This window comes from Gorilla gorilla, chromosome 18 (assembly GCF_029281585.2).
Source record: "Gorilla gorilla gorilla isolate KB3781 chromosome 18, NHGRI_mGorGor1-v2.1_pri, whole genome shotgun sequence".
Lineage (NCBI taxonomy): Eukaryota > Metazoa > Chordata > Mammalia > Primates > Hominidae > Gorilla > Gorilla gorilla.
In genome coordinates, this window is record NC_073242.2 from 15,182,696 (window position 1) to 15,197,217 (window position 14,522).

Below are 14,522 nucleotides of genomic sequence, written 5' to 3' on the forward strand. Positions count from 1 at the left end.
GCTGAGCACGGTGGCAGGCGCCTGTAATCCCAGCTACTCGGGAGGCTGAGGCAGGAGAGTCGCTTGAACCCGGGAGGTGGAGGCTGCAGTGAGCTGAGATCATGCCATTGCACTCCAGTCTGGGCGACATAGCGAGGCTCCCTCTCAAAAAAATAAAAAGCAAAACTATTCTTGATGTCTCTTTCATGGCCCTTGCTAGATCTACTTCCAATTCACTCATGTGCCTGCAAAAAAACAGGCGACTCATTGTAAACATTTGAGTCATACGGGGAGGAGAGGACCAAGGAACCAAAAGGCAAATCAGAATTCTGCAAGTAAAATTCCAACGTCTAGATTTACTCCTAACAGAAATCTTGAGCCCAGAAAGTCAGAGAAGGATTTTTAACATCCCAAACACGACAGGCTCTCACTGGGGAGAAAACTGAGGCCAAATGGTGTGAGTATATGAAGCCATGTTTATAAATAGTTCAGTATCCAACAGAAGGGTTCTCGTTAGCAACTGGGAAGCCAGTTGTCCCAGAGAAAACATTTTCACGGGTAACGCTGTGGTCAGCAAAGAATCCATCATATGCTTAAGTCTGGCTTCAAGAGATGCAGTAGCTGAATGATTTTGTTAAGCCACAAACCAACACTTCTTAGAAGGCCACCTTGCCTAGATGGACATAACAGAATATAAGATATACAGCCACTTTTGGTTTCAGATTGGTAAAATTCCTCTTTGCGGTCCAAGTAGGTAGGTATAAAGCCCTTTCATTAATTGAATGTGAACCAGTGTTTGCAAGAGGCTCTCAAGTCCCCACCAAACAGTGGCAGAACAAAAGAGCCTTTTAATTTGATATGTAAGTCCATACTTCGAACAGTAAAATGGAATGTCCAATGAACGCTTCACACTCCAGGCATCTGACGTGAAAGTTCCGCGTAAGACATGTTTTTACGATCCTGAAATAGGGCTCTTGTTTTGAAGACTTTGCATATGTAATTAATAATAGCTTGAGATCATGTATATGCCACCATCTGAGCCAAACTGCTAAATATGCATGGCCCCGAAACTACACAGTCAAGATCTGGAAAGCAGCAGGTTTTCAAGACTGTAATTTAGGGTTTAAATGACAATGTAAGCCACACCAAGATGACATTATTTCCCTGCATCTAGCAAAATGAAGCTGTATCATCAGGTAGCAAAGGACGGGGGAAGGCGGCATCCATATTCCTGACATGTTACAATACCCTCCTTTTAGCATCTCACAAAGCATGTTTTGTTCAGAGAATGAATGGGGACAGTTCTCTTCTGTGCATTTTATTAAAACTTGAAAGCTATGGCTTGCCGCCATCAGTGACGCCTATTGGGTTCCAATAGCCTCATGTTCAAATCTGACTCGTTAGCAAATCCACCCAGCTCAACATCGGTCATCTTGACATTTCAGGATATTCAGCAAGTCTGAAGTTTTTAATCGGGAAGGATTTTCTACCGTTACTGAACAAATAAAGGTTCTTTGTAGCAATGGCTGGAAATGCAACATGAGCCCTTTCTTCACACCAAAAGAACTCATAAATAGTTCACCGGGTGAACCAAAGACTTTATTTTTCAAAAGCAGGTAACACCAAAGTACTATGTGGTATCCATATTCCTTGCAAAAATGATAATTACTGGAATTTTCCAAACATCAAATGAAGGGGGATCAATGGTTACCACTATCGTTTTCAACCAATATACAGATGTTCACTCAAGGTCTAGGTTTTATTTCTACATAGTAGTATTCACATGAGTTCCCTAGTCCGAATTATTATCAAAACGAGGACCCTTGAAGGTCGAGCCCAGCTTTGTCTTGACTTCAAAGATGACACAGCAGCCAACCTAGAATCCTGGCTTGCTGCTTGAGTCCTGGAAATCATGTCTTCTCATGTTTTACAAGCTGTGTCTCTGAAAACTAAAATCAGACTTTAGATTCCTCTGAAACAGTTCTGGTTCCCAAGCATCCGCACCATGGTACCCAGACATGCTCAAAATGTGCTTTCCCTTATCTTTCAAAACCCACCACCAGGAAACCAAAACGGACCCCACTCCGAGAGTTCCATGATGAAGGTGTTTAAGAATCGCATTCACCCCAAGTAAAGGCAGTAGATGAAATTATCCATTTCTTTTTCTTTTTTTTTTTTTAAGTGAGACTACATTGGCAAATGGGAAAATGACACCAATCATTTGATTACAGAAAATGGTTTTATAAATCCTCCTCTTGAAATTATGTTCAGGCCCAGCATGGTAGCTTATGCCTGCAATCCCAGCACTTCGGGAGGCCAAGGCAGAAGGATTGCTTGAGCCCAGGAGTTCGACACCAGCCTGGGCAACATAATAAGACCCCATCTCTGTTTTTTTTTTTTAAAAAAGAAATTCTGTTCAAAAGTATTTCAGACCAAAAAGAGGTCATAAAAACTGTTCATATAATTACTCTATGAGAAAAAAATCCCTGTATGGAAAGGGGCACTGAAGATCTGGCACAGAGAAACAAGGGGAGACAGGGTAGTGATAAGATCCAGCCCTATTTTTCTAGCATGCATTTACGACCTTGTGGATATGTCTGTACTGGGTGTTATTAGCCCCCTCCTTGTATTTAAAAAAAAAAAATTAAGAAATTAAAGTGAATCTGTGTGCTAATGAAGTCTGCAGTTACAGAATCTCAAAGCCAAGCCTGTAAAGTCTGTAAGGCAAGATCTTTTTCATCAGGGACAGGAAGAGATGGATAAGATAATGGTAGGCACTAAAGGCTGGTTCAGCCGAGCTCTGGGCAGAACAGCCTCAAAAATAAGGCAACTGTGGCTTCTCAGTTTGAGACTGCCACCAGAAAGGCCCATGGAAGCAGGAAAAAAGAGCCACTGATGGCAGATCACAGGAAGATATTCAGATAGGGCAATGATCACAGTTAGATGGCAGGACTCAGGGTCTCAGGGAGGCAGGAAACCGTGGAACTGACACTCAAGGGGAATGTCTTTGCAAGTCCTATGCACGACTCCAAGCAGCAATTTCTGGGGTTTGGAGATTTGTTAGTTTTGCGACGTATTCCCCCCAAAAGAAGACATGAAGGTGGGCCCCCTGAAGAGGTGAGACCACCAGGGCAGAACCTCCACCAGGCGTGAAGCTGGATGAGAGGTGGAAAGGACTTCCTGTGGCACCCGGCTCCCTCCACGTCTGGCTGAGTCCTACAAACGCTTGTAGGTGCCCAGGAGAGCTCTGCAGTTGGGACAGTAATGGTCCACGTCCTGCAGGGCATCCACGCAGAAGGGGATGAAGCAGCAGCCCGCTATGCACCTGGGAGGAGAGAGAGACACACGGAGCACATTACTGATCACAACAGGATGGACACTGGCTGCCAAAAACATGTTCATGTCCTTCTTTGTAAAAAGGGTCTTTGCCAGTATAATTAGGAACTTTGAGATGGGATCATCTTGGATTATCCAGGCGGACCCCTAAAACCCAATGACCTTAGAAGAAGAGGAGAGGACACACAGAGATACAGAGAGGGCAGAAGGAAATGTGAAGACAAAGGCAGAAGCTGGAGTGATGAGGCCATAAGCCAAGGACACCTGGACCTACCAGAAGCTGAAGGAGGCAAAAAATGATTCTCCCTGAAGCCTTAGGAGGGAGCGTGGCCCTGCTGACATTTTAGTTTTTGGTTTTGTTTTGTTTTTTTTTTTGAGATGGAGTCTCGCTCTGTCGCCCAGGGTTCAAGCAATTCTCCCTCCTCCTGGGTTCAAGCAATTCTCCTGCCTCAGCCTCCTGAGTAGCTGGGATTGCAGGCGCATGCCACCATGCCCAGCTAATTTTTGTATTATTAGGAGAGATGGGGTTTCACCGTGTTGGCCAGGCTGGTCTCAAACTCCTGACCTCAAGTGATCCACCCGCCTTGGCCTCCCCAAGTGCTGGGATTACAGGCGAGAGCCACCACCCCCGGCCCCTGCTGACATTTTTATTTTGCACTTCTGGCCTCTAGAATTGTGAGAGTTAATACCTGTTGTTTTAAACACTAGGTGTGTTGTAATTTGTGATGACACCCCTAGGAAATTAACATGCCAGCCAATGCCAAGGCTCCTCCTACAGACAGAGCCCCTTTGAGTATTATTTTCAAATCTGGGGTCATTTGGGAGTCTTTCAAAGTCTTAGATGGGCTTGGTGAACTTTTTTTGCAAAGGGACAGATAGTAGATCTTTTAGTCTTTTTGTTGCTGTGTTTTGTTTGTTTTTGTAGACATGGGGTCTTGCTATGTTGCACAGGCTGGTCTTGAACTGCTGGCCTCAAGTGATCCTTCCACCTCCACCTCCCAAAGCGCTGGGATTACAGGTGGAAGCCACCACACACCCAGCCACATACTTTCATCCTGATGAGCCATGGCGTCTCTGTTGCCACTGCTCAACTCTGCCCTTGGAATGAGAAGACAGCCACAGAGAATCCAAAAACCAACAGGCGTGGCTGTGTTCCTGTAAAACTTAAAACAGGCGCCTGGCTCCAGGGTCGTTTTGCCAACCCCCGTCTTACTGATCTCTTTTCCATATAGACAGGCTGCTTCTTACAGCAACCAAGTAGAGTTCCCCAAATAATGCCTCTTAACCTACATAATCCACCTTTGGCACACACAGGCAGGAACCTCAGACAGCCTGACAACCAATGTTTGCCAAAAACGGAGTTAAAACTCAACCTTTCACAGGAAGACGCTGGTTTACATAAAGCAGAATTTGGAAACATTCCGATGAGGAAATTATCTCATGAAAGAAATTTCCTCCTATGGCCTAAGCTTTCCAGAGCTCAAATAAGCGCAGTCAGTCCATTCAGCAGGAATCCTAACCTATGGCTTATAGGTGCAGGCACGGCTCCAGGCAGCACACACACATATTTTATCCTCAGCAGCCCCTGAGGTGGGCGTTATTGCCCCGCACCCCCGTCTATAGATGGGGAAACTGAAGCACAGAGAGGTAAAGTCACTTGACCATGGCCACACAGCTAGTGAGAGGCAGGATTGAAACCCACTCTACCATGTTTAAGGAAGGAACAAAGGGAGGGAAAGAAAGGTTGCCTCAATTTCTAAAGCCAGACTGGCAGAGGCCAATACTCAATGTAAGTTTCTATTCCTCTATAATCCCAGCACTTTGGGAGGTCAAGGCAGAAGGACTGCTTGAGTCCAGGAGTTCAAGACCAGCCTGGGCAACATAGTAAAACCCCTGCTTCCACAAAAAAAAAAAAAAAAAAAAAATTTAAAAATTAGCTAGGTATGGTGGCACACACCTGTGGTCCCAGGTACTCAGGAGGCTGAGCTGGGAGGATTCCAGGAGCCCAGGAGATCAAAGCTGCAGAGAGCTACGATCGTACCACTGCACTCCTGCCTGGACAACAGAGCAAGACTCAGCCTCAAACAGAACAAAACAAGTAAGTTTCTATTCCATCTTTCCCTGATTTCAAAGATAAAAATTTGTTTTAATACAAATATCCAGAGGCAATGGACTTTTTTTTTTTTAAGCATTTTCTGCCCACAGAATGAAAACAACAGCAGAGTCCTATGGGCAAGAGGGGGAATCAGGTGCCCAAAAAGCTGTTTTATCTCCTTCCTTCCTTATTTAACACATGACCTCAAGGAAGTTAACTAAACTCTCCGGGACTCTGAGCCTCTTATTGAAGTTAGGAAGAGAAATATTGTTCCTTCTCAACCTCAAGTCACCAAAGGACAATGTGGAGGAATGTGCCGGTTGCATGAGGCTCCTGAAACTCACAAACATCGTTTCCTTCAAGGAAAAGAATGGAGCCCCTTGGGGTTTTCTGAGTGGCTCACATGGCCAGGTATAAGGAAGCTACTTTTACCTGCTTGGTGGGAAACAAAAAATTGATTGTGTTTCCTCAGATTTTTCTCCCAGAACAGAAACTGTTATCTCTTTAAACATAATACCTTTGGTGCAGACATAAATATTTATATAATTTCCCTGCATGGGCAATGGGAAAAATACTTCGGATCATAAAAGGATAAGAAGTTTTGAAGCAATTCCTATGAAGAATTTTAATGTGCAGATTGTTTAAAGCTTCCCTCGGGCTCGAGCAAAACATTATTATTTAGGTCATGAAATTCTAGAAGAAAAAGGAATCCCTGAGGATATTGCCCTGTACACAGCTGGAAGCAGCTGTGAAGCTTGTCCCTACATGCAGGGCGTGGTTTCAGCAGATAAGCAAGAAGAAAAGATGGAAGACCAATTTCTGGGGACTGATATGCTTAAGAGCAGCAGGGATGACTTGGCCTCCCAGGGGGCATTTTTGTTCAGAACACTGGGGAGCGTGGTGCTCCTAGCATCAAGCAGGTGGGGGCCAGGGATGCTATTCAATATCCTACAATGCACAGGACACCCCCTACAATAAAGAAATGTCTTGGGCCAGGCATGATGGCCCACGCCTGTAATCCCAGCACTTTGGGAGGCTGAGGCGGGTGGACCACCTGAGGTCAGGAGTTCGAGACCAGCCTGGCCAACATGGTGAGACCCTATCTCTACTAAAAGTACAAAATATTAGCCGGGCCTGACAGTGCACACCTGTAATCCCAGCTACTCAGGATGCTGAGGCACGAGAATAGCTTGAACCTGGGAGGCGGAAGTTGCAGTGAGCCGGGATCGTGCTACTGCACTCCAGCCTGGGCAACAGAGTGAGAATCCATCACAAAAAAAGAAAGAAATGTCTTAGGCCAGGCACAGTGGCTCACACCTGTAACCCCAGCAGTTTGGGAGGCCGAGGTGGGCAGATCACCTGAGGTCAGGAGTTTGAGACCAGCCTGGCCAAGATGGTGAAATGCCAGCTCTACTAAAAATAAGCTGGGCATGGTTGTGCGCCCCTATAATCCCAGCTACACAGGACGCTAAGGCAGGAGCATCGTTTGAACCTGAGCAGTGGGGGTTACAGTGAGCCGAGATCGCCCCACTGTACTCCAGCCTGGGCGACAGAACCAGATTCCATCTCAAAAAAAAACAACACAAATGTCTGGCCCTGAATGTCAAGCATGGTGCAGTTGAGAACCCACCCCCGCCAGCACCCAGAGAGAAGGGCAGGAGGGCTTGGGGCCAAGCGGGAGGCAGACTCACCCCAGCAGGCACAGGCTCCCGCAGGACAGCCAGGTCAGAGCACCGGCGTTATAGGACAGCTGACTCACGATCATCTTGTTGCAGGAAGGACAACACATTTGGACAGGGCGGTCCAAAAAGGTGATGGGGTGCTGCACGTAGACCGTCTGCACGGTAACTGATGAAAGGGAGAGGGACAAACACAGGTTGCTCAGGAAACAAGGCCAATAGCATTCACTACAGGACAAAGAGAGGAACGCAGGGATGCCAGCAAATATTGTATTTGTACATTTGTGTTCATAGCATGCGTTCATCGTTTGGCTATCTATGAGAGCCAAAAGGGGAAGGAACACAAGTGTCCATCGATGGACCAATAAATTAACACAGTGAAGTTTATCCATCCACCAGAATATGATTCAGCCTCAAAAAGAAAGGAGGACCGGGCGCGGTAGCTCATGCCTGTAATCCCAACACTTTGGGAGGCCAAGGTGGGAGGATTGCTTGAGCCTAGGAGTTTGAGATCAGCCTAGGCAACATGACAAGACCTCATCTCTACAAAAAAATATAAAAATTAGCCCAGCGTGGGAGTACATGCCTGTAGTCCCAGCTACTCAGGAGGCTGAGGTGGGAGGATCAGTTGATTGCGCCACTGCTCTCCAGCCTGGACAACAGAGCGACACTCAGTCCCAAAAACAAATAAATAAATTTTAACCAGCCTCACACTGTGCCTAGCAGCTCTTGATAAATAATCCACTCTCTTTACACAGACCCTTTGATAAACTCTGACAGCCAATGATAAGGGTAGAGTTTACCAAGCCAGGAAATGCAGGCCAACTCTGTAAGACAAGCTAGTGAACTGTGTTGATACAAGAAATGAAAATATAAAATAATGCTAGGAAGAAAAAGCTATGTGAAAACATGTTCGAACATTTGCAAGAATCAGAAGAGAATCCAGGCCGGGCACGGTGGCTCACACCTGTAATCCCAGCAAATCCCTTGGCTTTGGGAGGCCGAGGTGCGTGGATCACCAGAGGTCAGGAGTTCAAGACCAGCCTGGCCAACATGGTGAAACCCTGTTTCTAAAGACAAAAATTAGCCAGGAATGGTGGCGCACGCCTGTAGTCCCAGATACTTGGGAGGCTGAGGCAGGAGAATTGCTTGAACTTGGGAGGCAGAGGTTGCAGTGAGCCGAGATCATGCCACTGCACTCCAGCTTGGGCAACAGAACAAGACTCTACCTCAAAAAAAAAAAAAAAAAAAAAAGAGAGAGAATCCAGGGTGATGAAAATCATCAAGCACTTCAGTTGTTAAGCTCATATTTTTGTCAAAGCAACTTCCTTCTGTTCCTTTTTACATTGTTAGAATGTCATTTATATAACAAATGAATTAGGGGGAAATTACTGCCTAGAGTTAACTGAACTTAGTAATACTCATAGAAAGACCCTCCTTCCAGAAAAGTAGTATTGAATCACACTTTAGCACTTATGTGTAATTTTTTTTGGCAGCGGGGACAGGGTCTTGTTGTGTTGCCCAGGCTGGAGTGCAGGGGTACAATCATAGCTCACTGCAGCCTCAACCTCCTGGGCTTAAGCAATCCTCCCACCTCAGCCTCCCAAGTAGCTGGGACTACAGGTACAAGCCATCACACTCGGCTAATTTTATTTTCATAGAGACAATGTCTCACTATGTCACTCAGGCTGGTTTGGAACTCCTGGCCTCAGGTGATCCTCCTGCCTCAGCCTCCTCAGTAGCTAGGATTACAGGCGCAAGCCACCACACCCAGTTCATACATTTTATTAAGTGTTTTTGGGGTTCAAGAATAAGTTATTTGGACCAGGCTCTGTGACTCATGCTGATAATTCTAACACTTTGGGAGGCCAAGGGAGGTAGGAAGATCGTTTGAGCTCAGGAGTTAAAGATCAGCCTGGAAAAATAGTGAGACCCGATTTATACACAAATTTAAAAATTAGCCAGGTGTGGTGCTGTATGCCTGTAGTCTCAGCTATTCCAGAGACTGAAGTGGGAGGATCACTTGAGCCCAGGAGGTCCAGGCTGTAGCGAGCCATGACTGCACCACTGCACTCCAACCTGGGCAACATGGTGAGACCCTGTCTCAAAAAAAAAAAAAAAAGAAAAAGAAAAAGAAACGATTTATTGATCACAGGATGGTCTAAGAATCTAAAGTCATTATCTCATCCTCTTCCAGCTCAAAATAACTTGAACACAACAATAAGAGTTCACTTTTATCAAACGAGTACTCTGTATTTGGCACACAGAACTTCCTCTCATGTTAACAACTCACTGATATTTATAAATAGGTACTTGATGAAACCTATTTTACAAATGGGGAAGCTGAGGCACAAGGAGGTTATGTGAACCCAGGCAGTCTGATTCACGGGCCCCCTCTCTGAGCTAAAGATTTCTTTCAGCACTACCTGTGATACTAAAGCAGTGACATACCAGGGCACCCTTGGGCGGAAGGAAGCACCAAAGGACAGGGACCATCTAGTTGCTCAAAAGCAGAAGAGCAACTTGCATTGAGGGTGAGCTGGTATGAAAACACAATCACACATTGCTCAGGATGGTTTCTTCTCCTCCCTATTCCTATCTCGGCCCTGGCCTCAGGGCAGAAGTTCTGCATCAGACCTCAGGAGGAAGCGTGCGGGCCCTTAAGACACAAACTCCCATTCTCAGAAGAAAGTTGGTTGTGCCTCCATGAGATGTGCCAAAAGATTCGTATATGATGACCATGGGAAAGATCCTAAACCATACTTTATTACGGAAAAGCTGTGAGCCTCACCAACATGGAATCTAAAAGACTGTGTGTGGAATTTCAAGGTAAGGGGGTAAAACTGGAACGTACTGGCACTTCACTTAGACTCTTTGGCAGAGTCACTTCGGTCACTCTCCTGATTCCCAGGGTGGAGGGCCAAGGAATGGTAAGGGGGGCCTGGGAGGCCACACGTACTTGGATTGTTATTGGGGATGGGCGCTGGCTGGGTATAATACGAAGGAGGATTCATGCCCTTCCCATCAGGCCCCGTCACAAGCCCCGTAGTTGGCCCAGGCATGGGAGCTGGAGGTGTGGGGTAATAACTGTTAACAGCCACTGTCTCTTCATAGGATGGAGGTGCGGATGGTGCTGAGGAAGGCCCAGTGGCCGCCTGGTAAGGTCCTGGAACCGACATTTTACCTAAAACAGAAACAGAACATACCAGATAAGATATTCAGTTGATCTCTCCCTCTCTTTTTCACCTAAGTCTTCAATTTTCTTTCTGGCAAACAGAAATTCTGAGAAAATGACTTCCACCCAGCTTTGTCCAAAAGCTAGGAAGAGGGTTAATGTCCCTTCAAGACCCCAGAATTAATCAGAAAGTAAATAATTACTACCCAAAATCACCAAAACCTGGAAAATCCAAAGTGGAAACATCAACCAAATAAGAGTCATTTCTTCTTCACATCTTAAACCATTACCAGATAATGACCTATGTACCTTCCATATCTGGTGTTTCTTCTTCGTTGTTTTGTTTTGTTTTGTTTTGTTTTGTTTTGTTTTGTTTTTTTGGTTTTTAAACCACTGTGGTTTTCACTAACTGTTTCAGGTAACGGAAAAGATAAAGGCATTCAAAAACCAACCACAAATTATCACAAATAGCAAAGGGGCCAGATGCCACAAAATGCACACTGTATGATGCTATTTAAATAAAGGTCAGAAATAGGCAAAATGAATCCATGGAGCGGTTACTCTTGGGAGAGGAAGAAGAATCTGGAAAGGGGTATGAGGGGGCCTTTGCAGGGGGCGGGTCCTGTTCTCTTTCTTCACCTGGGGGCTGGTTACAGAGGTATGTTCAGTCTGTAAAAATCTCAGTTGTACAATTAAAATGTATATACTTTTTTGTATGTGTGTTATAGTTTTGTTTTTTGTTTTGTTTTATTTTTTTCAGACAAGATCTGTCACCCAGGCTACAGTGCAGTGGTGTGATCTCAGCTCACTGCAGCCTCCACCACCCAGGCTCAGGTGATCTTCCTGCCTCAGCCTCCCAGGTAGCTGGGACTACAGGCATGTGCCCCCACGCCCGGCTGATGTTTTCGTTTTTTGTAGAGATGGGGGTCTCACTTTGCTGTCTAGGCTGGTCTTGTACTCCTGGGGGCAAGTGAACCTCCCACCTTGGCTTCCCAATGTGCTGGGATTAAAGGCATGAGCCACTGCGCCCAGCCTGTGTGTTATAGCTTTTTAAGAAGGAAATACACATAGACTCCAGTTCTCATTTTGAAAAATGAGAACCAGAGCAGCCAGGCACACATTTTCTTTTGTGAGGGCAAAGAAAGGATTTCCCTCCAGTCCTGGCAGAGCTGCTGCTCGCCTAGAATTACACCCTGCACCCAGAGTGTGCTCCTGTCTGATGTTCCATGATCCAGCAGCCATGGGGCAGCTGGAAGCAGACACAGTGCTGTTCTTTGTGTGGCTGTTTTTCTAACTGGGCAGGGTTCAGGCTGCCTTAGAAGAGCCATTCAAACCTGTCTCGGGAGAAACGGGAAATGAGGCTCCGGGGCAGCGAGCCACAGCCACCACTCCCCTCTCCCGACACTGTCTGCCTCATTTTCTAGAACTCGTGGGAAGCCAAGGCAGCAATTAATCCCACTGCAGGGAGAAGGGTAGAGTCCTTCTCAGAAGCCCTGCCTCTAAACCAAGCCCCAAAGAGGAGACTTCTCTGGAGGAACCAAAGAAAGGGTATTCACCTCAAAGTGGAAACAGAGACCAGGTGCGGTGGCTCACACCTGTAATCCCAGCACTCTGTGGAGCCGAGGTGGCAGGATAGCCTGAGCCCAGGATCTCAAGACTAACCTGGGCAACATGGTGAGACCCCCATCTCTAAAACAAAACAAAACAAAAGGGCTGGGTGCAGTGGCTCATGCCTGTAATCCCAGTACTTTGGGAGGTTGAGGCAGGAGGATCACTTGAGCCCAGGAATTCACCACCAGCCTGGGCAACATAGTGAGACCCTGTCTCTACAACGAATAAAAAAAGTAGCCAGGTGTAGTGGCACACACCTGTAATCCCAGCTACTTAGGAGGCTGAGGCAGGAGGATTGCTTAATCCTAGGAGGTTGAGGCCGCAGTGAGCCATGATCACGCCACTGCACTCCAGCCTGGGCAACAGAGCGAGACTCTGTCTCAAAAACAAACAAACGAAACAAAGTGGAATAGAGGCGGGGGAGTGAACATGATAAAAAGAAAGTCAGTTAAGTAAAGATACGTTGGGGCTACATTCTAGAAAACTTTGAAAGTCCCTTGGAGAACACATGTTCAAGACTTCATTCTATCAGAGTGCTGTCCAACAGAACCTTCTGTGAGGATGGAAATGCTCTGTATCTGCTGCCCAATATAGCAGCCACCAGTCACGTAAGGTTATTGGGCGTCTAAAATGTGGCTTGTGGCCGGGCACGGGGGCTCATGACTGCAATCCCAGCACTTTGGGAGGTCGAGGCAGTGGGATTACTTGAGCCCAGGAGTTCAAGACCAGCCTAGACAACATAGTGAGACCCTCTCTCTACAAAATTTTAAAAATTAAAAAAATTAGCCAGGCATGGTGGTGCACACTTGTGGTCCCAGCTACCCAGGAGGCTGAGGTAGGAGGATCACTTGAGCCTAGCAGGTGGAGGCTACAGTGAGCCATGATCATGCCACTGCACTCTAGCCTGGGTGACAGAGCGACACTCTATGTCTAAAAGAAAAAAAGAAATGAGCTAGTGTGAGTGAAGAACTGAATTTTTTTTTTTAGCTTCCTTTTCATCTTTTTACTTGCCAATGAATTTTTACTTGTATTTAAGTTTAAGCAATTTAAATGTGAAAACCAACAATTCAATTATTGGGAAGCTTTTATGTAAGTCTAGGACAACTTGAGTATCTGGATCATTTCTTCAACGGTAAATTTGATGAACACTGAATATAGATCAAAATGTTTTTTTGATAAAAATTTAGCATTCAATTTGGGATAGAATGTCAATGTAAAAATACACCCTGGGTTTCAAAACTTAGTAGGAAAAAATGAATGTAAAATATCTCATTAATAATTTCTTATATTGGTATATTAAAATGACCACAGCTTAGATATATGAAGTTAAGTAAAATGTATTGTTAATTTCACCTGTTTCTTTGTACCTTTCAAAATGTGGCTACTAGGCCGGGCATGGTGGCTTACACCTGTCATCCCAGCACTTTGGGAGGCTGAGGCAGGAGGATGGCTTGAGCCCAGGCATTCTAGATCAGCCTGAGCAACATAGGGAGACACTGTCTCTACAAAAAAATTAAAAATTAGCCAGACATGGTGGTGCACCCCTGTGGTCCCAGCTACTTGGGAGGCTGAGGTGGGAGAATCACTTAAACCCAGGAGTTCAAGTGAGCCGTGACTGTGCCACTGCACTCCAGCCTGGGCGAGACTGTCTCAAAAATAAATAAATAAAAACAAAATAAATAAAAAAGAGGCCAGACACAGTGGCTCACGACTATAATCCCAGTACTTTGGGAGGCCAAGGCAGGCGGATCGCCTGAGGTCAGGAGTTTGAGACCAGCCTGGCCAACATGGTGAAACCCCGTCTCTACTAAAAATACAAAAATTAGCCAGGTGTGATATTGGGTGCCTGTAATCCCAGCTACTCAGGAGGCTGAGGCAGGATAATCACTTGAACGCGGGAGGTGGAGGTTGCAGGGAGCTGAGATTGCGCCATTGCACTCTAGCCTGGGCAACAGAGTGAGACTCTGTCTCAAAAATCAATAAATAAATACATTAAATGTGGTGGCCAGGCACGGTGGCTCATGCCTGTAATCCCAGCACTTTGGGAGGCTGAGATGGGTGGATCATTTGAGGTAAGGAGTTCGAGATCAGCCTGGCCAACATGGTGAAACCCCATCTCTACTAAAAATACAGAAATTAGCCAGGTATGGTGGCGTGGGCCTGTAATCCCAGCACTTAACCTGGGAGGCAGAGGTTGCAGCGAGCTGAGATCACACCACTGCACTCCAGCCTGGGCCACAGAGTGAGATTCCATCTCAAAAAAAAAAAAAAATGTAGCTACTAAAAAATTTTAAATGATGTAATGAAGCTTGCTTTCTGCTCCTAATACACAGCAAAGCTATGAGCCATGGGAGTCACAGAAGGTTATAGAGAAGAGGAAAGGCCCAACCCCAGAAAAGACAGATGAGACAGAAGGTCTGTAAGAGGAGCAAGAAGCAAAGTAGAGAAGGCCACAGAAGCAGGAGGGCAGGGTGGGGCTGTAATGAGATCGCAGGAGGTGTTTGTGAAAACAGGCTCCGGTTTAACACTGAGACTGACGGTGTAAAGTGGTTTGAGGCGTGTTGCTAGTTTCCTCTGACATACAGGAACAGAAATGCAGAAGTCCCAGCTTGCCCCTACAGTCAGCTGACATCCCTCCCAGATGACC

General features: G+C 45.9%; 1 protein-coding gene across 3 annotated transcripts in view; it reads right to left on the reverse strand.

Annotated features, from left to right (window-relative positions):
* Positions 1-1,556: 1,556 nt before the first annotated feature.
* LITAF (lipopolysaccharide induced TNF factor) overlaps positions 1,557-14,522 on the reverse strand; it is a 39,443-nt gene continuing 26,477 nt past the window's right edge. For all 3 annotated transcript variants that reach the window (XM_004057206.4, XM_019012484.3, XM_031002980.3), the window contains exons 2-4: positions 10,049-10,273; positions 7,102-7,258; positions 1,557-3,304 (exon numbers count right to left, since the gene is read on the reverse strand). In XM_004057206.4, coding sequence (XP_004057254.1) covers positions 3,196-3,304; positions 7,102-7,258; positions 10,049-10,268 — 486 coding nt within the window. In that variant the 5' untranslated portion in view covers positions 10,269-10,273 and the 3' untranslated portion in view covers positions 1,557-3,195. The remainder of the gene's footprint in view (positions 3,305-7,101; positions 7,259-10,048; positions 10,274-14,522) is intronic.